We start from the raw sequence: 9,450 nt of genomic DNA, 5'->3' as shown, positions 1-9,450 counted from the left end.
CAGCCCTTCTGGGGGCTGCAGCTCTGTTGTTTGCTGCACATCTCTATGTGGCCAAACATCTGTACATGTGTACATCTGGTCTGGGGCACACGTTTTGTGAGGAGTAGCTGAGGCAGGGGTTGTTTAGCCTCAAGAAAAGGAGGCTCAGGGGGGACCTTATCACTCTACAAGACCTGACAGGAGGGTGTAGCCAGGTGGGGGTTGGTCTTTTCTCCCAAGTGACAAGTGACAGGATGAGGAAACAGACTCAAGTTGCACCAGGGGAGGTTTAGATTGGATATTCGGTACAGACCCTGAAAGAAGAAGCCAGGTGGGTCCCTGTGGGATTTTGTACCCGCTCTCCTGTGTCCTCATTGCTGCCAGTAGCTCAAAAGAGGCAAAAGGAGGTAGGCAGAGCCTTGCCCTGGGCCAAAGGGTCTCTCACCCTGTGGGGCAGGCAGAGACGTGTCTGGGCTGTGGGTTAGTGGGGAGCAGTGCCAAGGCCAGGAAGAGGACATGAGCCCTCTTCGGGTGAAGGTGCGAAAGGACAAACCTATCCAGGGGAGATGATAGAGGCTGCAGAGAAGAGGCAGTCCTGCTTTGGGCTGCTGCTGTGGGTTCCTGGGGGTTTCCCTGCCAAGGGACTCACACTCCCAGGGCAGTAAAAACCTTCCTCGTGTGGGTTTCTGTGGGGTGAGGGGCAGAGAGACCTTCTGTGGGCTGGGGAGGGGTCTGTCTGTGGGGCAGTGGAGACCTCGGGTCTGCGGGAAGCGAGGATGCCCAGTACCATGCACTGTACAAGGGCTTCCCAAGGACCCCAACCTGAGGGATTGGGGGTCTTAGCACTTTTTGTTCAGCTGAACCCTCTCTGCTCTGTGTTCTCGCCTGAACAGGGCTGCTGGGCAGGAAACAAAGTTTTCAGCTTCTGAAGAGCCTCTTTGTTTCTCTCTCAGCCATGATCTGAGACCTGGCTTGCATGAGACAAAGTCTCTCCAGGAATTTTGGATTCCCAGTGAAAAACTTCTGTTTGATCATAAATAAAGCTCAAGAAGCCTTATTCATCAGAAAGAGAAACTTTGTTCTGGCTGCAAAATATATTGAGACTCCTGCAGACTGGAACAACTTAAAAACCCCTTTGCAGTTGGGGCAGCTGGGTAATTATCCCCAGTGGGGAAAATCTAGAGATGACATGAACTGTTAAATATTTTAGGATGTAATTATAATATTGTCTAATGAATATCTACAGAGATGGACTGTGCTGACAGTAGGAGTTTGGGACACCTCCCAGCCCCTATCAAACATACAATCTGAGTGCAGATGCTGTCTCTCTGCTGTGAATCCCACAAAACAGTGTTCCAGCTCTCCATGGAGGAGCATCATTTTGCATTACGATGTGTCTCTGTTGGTCAGGTGCTCAGCATCTCTGCAAGATGAACCCTTCTTCTTCCCCAAGCTTTGAGTGCTGAGCAGGACTCCATTTGGTATGGGATATCCCTTGGGTCAGTGGGAATCAGCTGTCATGGCTGTATCCCCTCCCAATTTCTTGTGCATCCCCAGCCAACTCGCTGGTGGGGTGAGAGGCAGAAAATGCCTTGATTCAGTGTAAGCACTGCTCAGCAGTAACAAAAACAACCTTGTGTTATCAACACGGTTTTCAGCACAAATCCAAGACACAGCTCCATGCAACTACTGTGAAGAAAACTCACTCCATCCCAGCCAAACCCAGCATGCTGCTCTGGATCCACAGCCACTGACATCACTCCTTTGCCCACATCTCTTATCTTCAAGTGCTGGATAAAGGGCTATACCCAATACTGCAAATAAGGACAAATATTTTCAGTAAAACTTAGCTGTAATTACATCTTTTTCATGACTGAATGTGTCCATTATTGCTTTTCTGGAGGGTGATTTCTTTCTCTGTGTACTGCTCCTTTCTGAAAGCCAGAAGACAGAAGGTGCTTACATAGGAGCAAGATGTGAGTGCAGAGACCCAGACTGATTTCAGCCTTCACATGAACCATCACTGATGTCAGCCAGACGGTGGCATCTCTATAAAAATCCCAATGTAAATATTTGTTCTAAATCAGGCTTTTTCCTGTGCATTGACAGCAGTATAAGTGAGGGAGCATATGAAATGCTGGATCATTTCAAGTCTAATTGCTACTGAAAGTTGGAGGATTTGTTGTCTGCCTTGCACACACCCCCCGGGGATAATTTTCTCTTGATTTAGTTTCTTTCCTCAAATTCTTCTCCCTGAAGAGTGGGTTTCACAAAGGCCAAACTGTTTTCCTCCCCACAAAGCCTCTCTCACTTGCCTGCCCTCCCTGCCCCTTCAGCAGGCAACCTGGGGTGCATTGATGAAGGGAGATGAATATTTGTCTCTACTAACAGTTGGATTATTCCCACTCCCCAGATGCCATCTGTGTGAAGGGTTTGGTTTGCACTAAATACAGCCTGTGGGCTGAGCTAGGAAAACAGATTGCTGCACCATTACATTAAATAGTCGTCATTAAAGTCTGGTTCATCAGAGGACTGTGAGCTGCCATGGAGATTTTTTTTTTTTGGAGGGAGGGATGCAGTTCACTTCCATGTCAGGATGCTGAAATCAGATTTTAATGTGAATTTTATGACACTCTGTTGGCAGCAGTGTCACCTGGGATTCCTAGGACTTCTCACCTGAGGTTTGCAGGTGGACAGGGGTGAGAACCACCAGCTTCCTGCCGCCCCGAGCTGCGGCAGTGCAGAAAAGGGGCTCTCACTGCCTGTCCCTCTGTCTTTTCTTTCTGTCTTTCCCCAATCCCTGGATGCTGAGAGCAATTTAAACCCCTCACTGAGAAATACTCTAAATTCAGCAACATTCTACATTGCAAACCACCAGGTACAGACTCATGTCCCGCTGGTTGCAGCTCTGAAGCATAAACACACACACACAGACACACATACGATGCAAAAAGGTCCTTTTAATCCTTCTGCCCCTGCAGAGGAATGGCAGGGCTCCAGAGCCCATGGGAACATGGCTCCCTGCCCTTCAGGTGTTCAGGTAAAGTACACAGAAGTATTTTAGCCCTGCAGTAGCTCCTTACATTTGTGATCAGTACAGTGTGCTGCTTCTAGCTGATTTATTTTTGTACACAATGAAGAAAAAGCATCCTGAAGGTTTAATTTGCCTTCTCACTCAAAATATTTGAAATATATATCTAACAAGATATTTGGGGTTTTTTCCCCACTAAATATTGCACTTGCTATGAGTTTATCTGCACCGGTCTTCTACGAGATCTGTTGGCATCTGTGTATTTCCATGCCCTGTACGAGGACTCAGCACATTCATGATCTCGATCGGCGGCTCTTCTTTGGTCTCGTCTTCTTTGAAAACTTCGATCTCAGCCAGTTGAAGAAGCCACTTTTTGCTTTTAACTCAAATTCTACTGGGAAATGGTCACTCACCCCCAGCGCCTGCAAGACAATGGCACAGAGGGTTGGGAGTCACCTGTACTCTCTCCAAGCCCTGCCTGGGTGGAAAGTGGAGGTGCAGTGCTTGGATGTGGGGAGGTGGCACGTGAGCATTGCATCATTTTGGGAGGGATGATCACCAGTGACCTGGTTTTACAGCCAGGTCTGTGTTCAGCACTGCCTGGACACTGCTGGCTCTGTGCTCCCGTGACAGCCCTTCCCTGCTGCTGGAGAGGCTGTGCTGTGCCTACCTGCTCCTCAGTCATCTGAAACTCCTCCAGGAAATCAAAGATATTGGCAGAGTGTGGCACCACAGCCTGGATGAGCTTCTGTCCACTGACCACAATCCTGCAAGGAGCAAGGGAAAGCGGTGCTGTGATGGGGTGCCTGACCTGTGGCAGCCACTCTGCACTGAGCTGGTGACCAGAGAGGTAGCTCTGATGAAGTCACAGCTATGTGTGGTTTGTTGTTACCCATGGGCTGCCCCCCCAGGATGTCAGCTCCTTTAGGTGCCTCCTTGGCAGCAAGGCACATAAATATCTTGGTGTGCACTGGCCTTGGAACCAACATTAAATGACTTCTGTCTAAACCCACCCAACAATGCTGCAAATTTCAAAGCCCGGCTCTGGATACAAAAATCACAGGACAACAATGACTGGAGTATCAGTGAAGTCCTGCTCAGACCCAGAAACTTGTTCTTCAAGAGGACTCTGGGCTCTGATAGCTGATGTATTCTTGTCCCTGCCGAGGGAACTGCAGTGGCAGCAGGACTTGCCACATGTCCAGGGTAAGGTGAGGTGTCCCCTCCCTGAGCAGAACCTTGCTGTGCATCTGTCAATCCAAATTACAAATGTAAGAGCAAAAGCCATGGTGCAAAGCTGGCATGGAGAAGGCAGCAGCACCTCCTGCCAGGTGTCTTCAGGGCTCTCTGCAGATGAGAAGTGCTGCTGGCTGTCCTGTCATCCGTCCCCACTTGAGCCGCAGCAGTGGCTGGTTCTGTGTAAATCCTGCCCAGGCTGCTCTGCAAAGGGCTTTGTGCTCCTGACTAGAAGCATTTGGATCACGTTTTCCCTGGGCAGTTTTATCTTTGATGGCCTCGTACATTTGTTTTCTCTGTTGGTCACTGGCACCTTTTGATACAATTTTTCTGTCAGTCAGTCATAACCAGTGGGTGGTTTGGCAGTGAGCCCTTTACCTGTCGTATGCGCATCTTGTGCTGTTCTTCACCGTTGTGTCATTTTTGTCACCAATTAGCCAGAGGAATTCGGAGTAAGTCCTCAGACGGATGTTCTTCCACTGCTTTTGGGGAACATAGCTACACCCAGCATTGAAGTCCCCCATGAAGATGAAGTTCTGGAAGGTAGGAGAGTTTCCAAATGTAATCATGAGGACAGATTTTCAGAAGAAGACCAAGGAGGATTACTATGGTCCATGGATGCAGTGGGGCTTTTCCTTTCTGCTGGGCACACCAGGGCATGCTGATAATAGTTTTATTAGGTGATCAGGTTTACTGTATAAAATGTGGAGAACTCAATGAAAATACACCAAAGAGATACTCAAACCCTGGGGCTCATTATCAATGGGTTTAAGGTTTTCAGCTCCGAATAGCAAATAACTTGGCCAGTGCCTCGGTACCAAAGCCCTGTTAGTGACACAGATGTGGCAACCAACCTCGGTTTTCCAGCGCTGTTTGACATCTAAGTACACATCATAGAGCTCATCAATCTCCCGCACTGCTGTGTCTGGCGTGGTGTGCAGAGGGATAATAGCAAACTCACTGACAGCTTCAAAACAAGGCAGAACAACAAGAAAAACGTAATGGTTAAACAGAGAATGAGTCACAAGGAAACAGAGACTGACTTGTGAGCAAGGGGGTTTTTCTGAGGAAGAAACAGCTTCTGCTGTGACTTCGGACCAGGGTGATCTCTGTGGTTGCACAGTGTCCCCTTCCAGGTGCTCAGCTGGGCCTGAGCTGTGCCAGTGCAGGCAAACCCTGACCCAGCACCCACACAGAAACTGCTCCCAGGCTATGCCAGAAGCACGGAATGCATCCACCAACCCACTGCCCACGGCAGCAGCAGAGGCTTTCCCAGCAGGGCATGTGCAGGGCTGTGGGCTTTCCCAGAGGCAGCGGCCCCGAAGGGAGAATGCTGCTCTCGGAAGGAAAAGCAGTGTGGGGTCTGGATGCAGCCCCTTGAGCCTGCCCTCGACGTGCTCGGGTGCAGCCGGCGCTGCCCTGCTGACTCACAGGGGGACAAAGACTTGTTTCTGAAACACCTCACCGGTTTTGGGAGACTGCCACCAGATGGCGAAGGGCTCTCTGGAGAAGACATCCTCGTCCCCAGGCTGGGTGTCAGGGTACTGGTAAGTTTGTTTCACCGATACCTGATTTTGCCTGCAGCAGAATGAACGGGCCATGTCTAACACTGACTCCGTGCTCTGACTTGGCCCCCAGGCCGTAGTCTGGGATGGATACAGCCACACTGGTGGCTGTGCTGGGATGATCCCCACATCCAGGCACAGCACAAGCCACCTGCAGAGCCTCTCCGGCTCCCTCAGAGCAAAGCCACCACCATGTCCAGCCCATCTCCAGGGGCTGTGCCCCAGAGGGCAGGGGGAGGGCTGGCTTGTTGGCAAAGGGGGCTCACCCACCTGTAGATGAAGACGTACTGCTCCTTGTAGCTGTTCCTTCCCAGCCTCTCGCTGGCCACGCACCTGTACTCCTCCTTTGGCCCCGCCAGCTGGCTGGAAGGAAAGTGGTGTTCCTGAGTTTGTTTCTGCACTCACAGGGGACTGAGAGGGAGATAATTTTGCGTGTGCCCAAGGGTCTGGGTGTTGCCTGCCTGACCTCAGAGGGAGGTGGGTACAGACACTAAACCCTTCTCAGGAGCTGGACCCCTGCTCCATCACCGGCTCTCCAGTCCACCCTCTCCCTGCTCATTGCAGCCTCTGTCTCTCTTTCAGCTGGGTCTCATGTCCAGCCAGCCGAACGCTGCTGTTTCTTCCGGATTGTCATTCCAGGCAGGCAATCCCTAATCTAAAGCAGTTCCGAGCCCTGCAGGAAGGTGGCTGTTCTGCTGCAGCCTGATGCCAGCCCAGTGAGGGCATTTCCCCTTCCTTTTTTTCTCCTTTGGGAACTTCTCCGTACCAAATTGAATTTACCTTGGTTATACTCATTCTAAAATGTGTTCTGCCGTGGTCTGGAACTGGCTTTGCTCCTGTCCCTCAGCAAGACTGCCAGAGCCTGGTCCTTCCTTGACACTGGGACAGAGCCCAGATCCTAAGATTTTGCCCCAGGAAGGTGGCACTGAGCTGAGCACAGGCTCTTCCCAATATTTGTCCATTTGCCCATGGCCACCCTACCTGGTGAGCTTCTCCACCAGGAGAGGACAAACACGGTTCTTGCTGTCCTTTATTTCCATCAGCAACATGATGTCACAGCGGGAAACGATCTGCAAGGGGAAGGAGCAGGAGGAAGTTTGCACATGGCTGGTCTTAGAGGATTAGGAAGGGGTTAGAAAGAAGTGGTTACAGGCATGGAGGAAGTCCTTTGTGGAAGAAGTGGCACCCAGCCTGGGATCGTGGGAGGGGAGCAGGGGCTGGAACAATGCTCTTCTGCTTTCAGAGCTGCTGCACGTCCCAGCAGGAGCTGGGAGAGAGAAGCTGGGAGCAGAATGGTTTCAGATTTAGTGGAAAACTTCAGCACCTGACCCTGAGGAGGAAGTGTGGAAGGGAAGGAGCAGCAAAAGTCCCTGCTATGAGCCTGATTCCACCATCACCACAACTGCTGGGGTGCTGCCTCTGCCCTGCCCCACTCCTTCCCCGCGGTCAGCATTCACCTGTCTCAGTTTGTTGCAGACTCCTCTGAAATAGCCCCTGGAGCCCAAAGAAATGCCCTGTCTGAAAATGGGGTCCCGACACCAGCGGACTGCACACCTCAGAGGGACTGCAGGCTCAGCTCCCACACCTACTGGTGGGATTCCCTGTGGGAAAGCCCAGATCACACAAAGCCAAACACTCTCAGGAGCTTCCTCCTGCCCCTAGTTTCATTGTTCTTTAAACTTTGTGGGTGATTTTTGTCAGGAAAAAAAGCCCCTTTTTGCCCTCTGAAACCTACCCACAATTATCTAAGTTACCCCGTAAGTTAGTATATGTCGCCCACAATGATGGCTGTATAGGAAGAGTGGTCTGGGAATGGCAAAGCCAAGCAAACTACCCTTCTCTGCCAGTCAGCAATAAAAGGAACTAAAATAAATGCAGCTATGGTGCCACTGCTCATTGGTGCCATTCTGCATGCACAGCCACCCCATGCATGCACTAACGCCAAGCCCCACGTCCTCCCTCACTGTGGCATCTTGGAGGGCATTTTCAAAGCTACAAGTCTAAAAGGTGGTTCTTTTTAGAAGCAAGGTTATCTTCAGCTTCTGCAGAGGCAGCCTGATGGTGAGGGTTTACTTACTGAAATTAGTAATTGGGCTTTTCAGATTTCTACCAGACTCTAATATGACAGATACTATTTGGTGTCCTGAGAATAGGTTTAATTAGACAAGAATATTTGATAATAACTAGCACATAAGGAAGGTAAATAATGTATCACAAAACAAAGCTTTGTGGATTCAAAGTGAAAATTATTTTTACTGTGCATTGAGGTTTTCCTCCTTTCCTAACTCAATTTGCAAAGGAAACAGCAAATATTGTTTCTGTTATATTCCCATAAAGGCTAAAATAACAACATACATTCTGTTCAAACACAGGCTGACCTTTACTTTAAGCATATTATGTTTTTTAAATAATTCGCTCTTTTTTTTTTTACTTGATATTTAACTGTGAAAGACAAATAAAGTGCAAGATTCTGCATCTAAGAAACCCTTGGAAAGCTCAGTGTCTGTCTCGTCCCGGCAAACAAACGTACCTTTACCACGACATCGACAACTTCAGGTTTGGCTATTTTAGTTTCTCCAAAAGACTTCACATTGAAGGAGCAGATTTTTAGGCTCAGAGATGGGGTGAAATGGAGGAGTGAAAGTAAGAAGAAGAGCAACATCTTCATGGATCTGGGCAAAATGCGTTGCTGTGAGCGTGCCTGTAAATATGTATGAGTGTGTGTGTTTATGCATCCGTCCCCCTGTGGCTGGTTGGGAGGTCAAACTGAGCAGTCAGCTGTGTCAATCATGAACAGGAATCACCATTTCCTCCTTTCCCTCACTTCCATCTCCCAGCACAAAGCAACATGGAGACTTTGAACTTCTGCCTGGGGGGAAAACAGGCTCTTCTGAGCCAACCTCTGAATCCTGGCAGAGCAACCGCTCTGCCAGAACACAGCATCCCTCCCCACAGCGAGACACCAGCTGTGGGATGCTTGCCATGACTGGGCACCAGCTGGGACCACTCTGGGCAGTGCTGGACCAGGACCAGGCTCCCTTGGGCCATTCCAGGCCAGCAGTCAAGACCAGGCAGAGGATGGGGTGGGTGGCCTTTCAGATCTGGGAAGCAGCAGGAGGGAAGACTGGGATTTCTGGAGGGCACCAGAAGCCCATTGGAATGGACAGGCAGCCATGGGAAGATACATGATGTCCCAGCACTGTCGTCAATCTCCTGGCCAAATGTCCCCAGCACAGGAGTCTTGGTTTGTGCATGTGAGTCTGGCTTGTGCTGTGCAGTGGAAGAGGACACAGGAGTTTGGCTGAAACACCTGAGTGAGGATGCTGCAGGTGGGATGGCTTGCAGGGAAGTGGTGGCCTTTGCAGGGAAACCACCCCCTACCCTCCCTCAATCCTCTACCACATGTCAGCCCTCAGCCAGAGACACATTTGTTGGTTCTCAACCAGGTTATAATGGCAGGACGTGTAACAAGAGGTCAAGCTAAATGACATCTTTAAGTGTCTTGAATTTTTCCCCTTGTGCTTATGGGGTGCTTTCACATCCTCCTTCCTTTCTCTGGGAACATCCAGCCTGCCTGCACCCTGCTACCCGAGCAGGTCTAGATCCAGAGGCACCAGGGCATGGCTGCCAACACTGAAC

At 50.1% G+C, this 9,450-nt stretch overlaps 1 protein-coding gene across 1 annotated transcript; it reads right to left on the bottom strand.

Annotated features, from left to right (window-relative positions):
* Nucleotides 1-2,919: 2,919 nt before the first annotated feature.
* On the bottom strand, nt 2,920-8,542 carry DNASE1L3 (deoxyribonuclease 1 like 3). Its single transcript, XM_042017437.1, has 8 exons — nt 8,342-8,542; nt 6,793-6,881; nt 6,082-6,174; nt 5,712-5,824; nt 5,101-5,213; nt 4,625-4,782; nt 3,681-3,777; nt 2,920-3,432 (listed from the first exon to the last, which is right to left on the bottom strand). The coding sequence occupies exons 1-8, from the start codon at nt 8,477-8,479 to the stop codon at nt 3,304-3,306; spliced, it is 930 nt and encodes a 309-aa protein (XP_041873371.1). The 5' UTR covers nt 8,480-8,542; the 3' UTR covers nt 2,920-3,303.
* Between the last annotated feature and the right edge of the window lie 908 nt (nt 8,543-9,450).

The sequence above is a fragment of the Corvus kubaryi genome, unplaced genomic scaffold (genome assembly GCF_017639235.1).
Source record: "Corvus kubaryi isolate FWS band 111438036 unplaced genomic scaffold, C.kubaryi_AGA036_p1.0 136, whole genome shotgun sequence".
NCBI lineage: Eukaryota > Metazoa > Chordata > Aves > Passeriformes > Corvidae > Corvus > Corvus kubaryi.
This window is presented reverse-complemented; position numbering and strand designations above follow the sequence as displayed.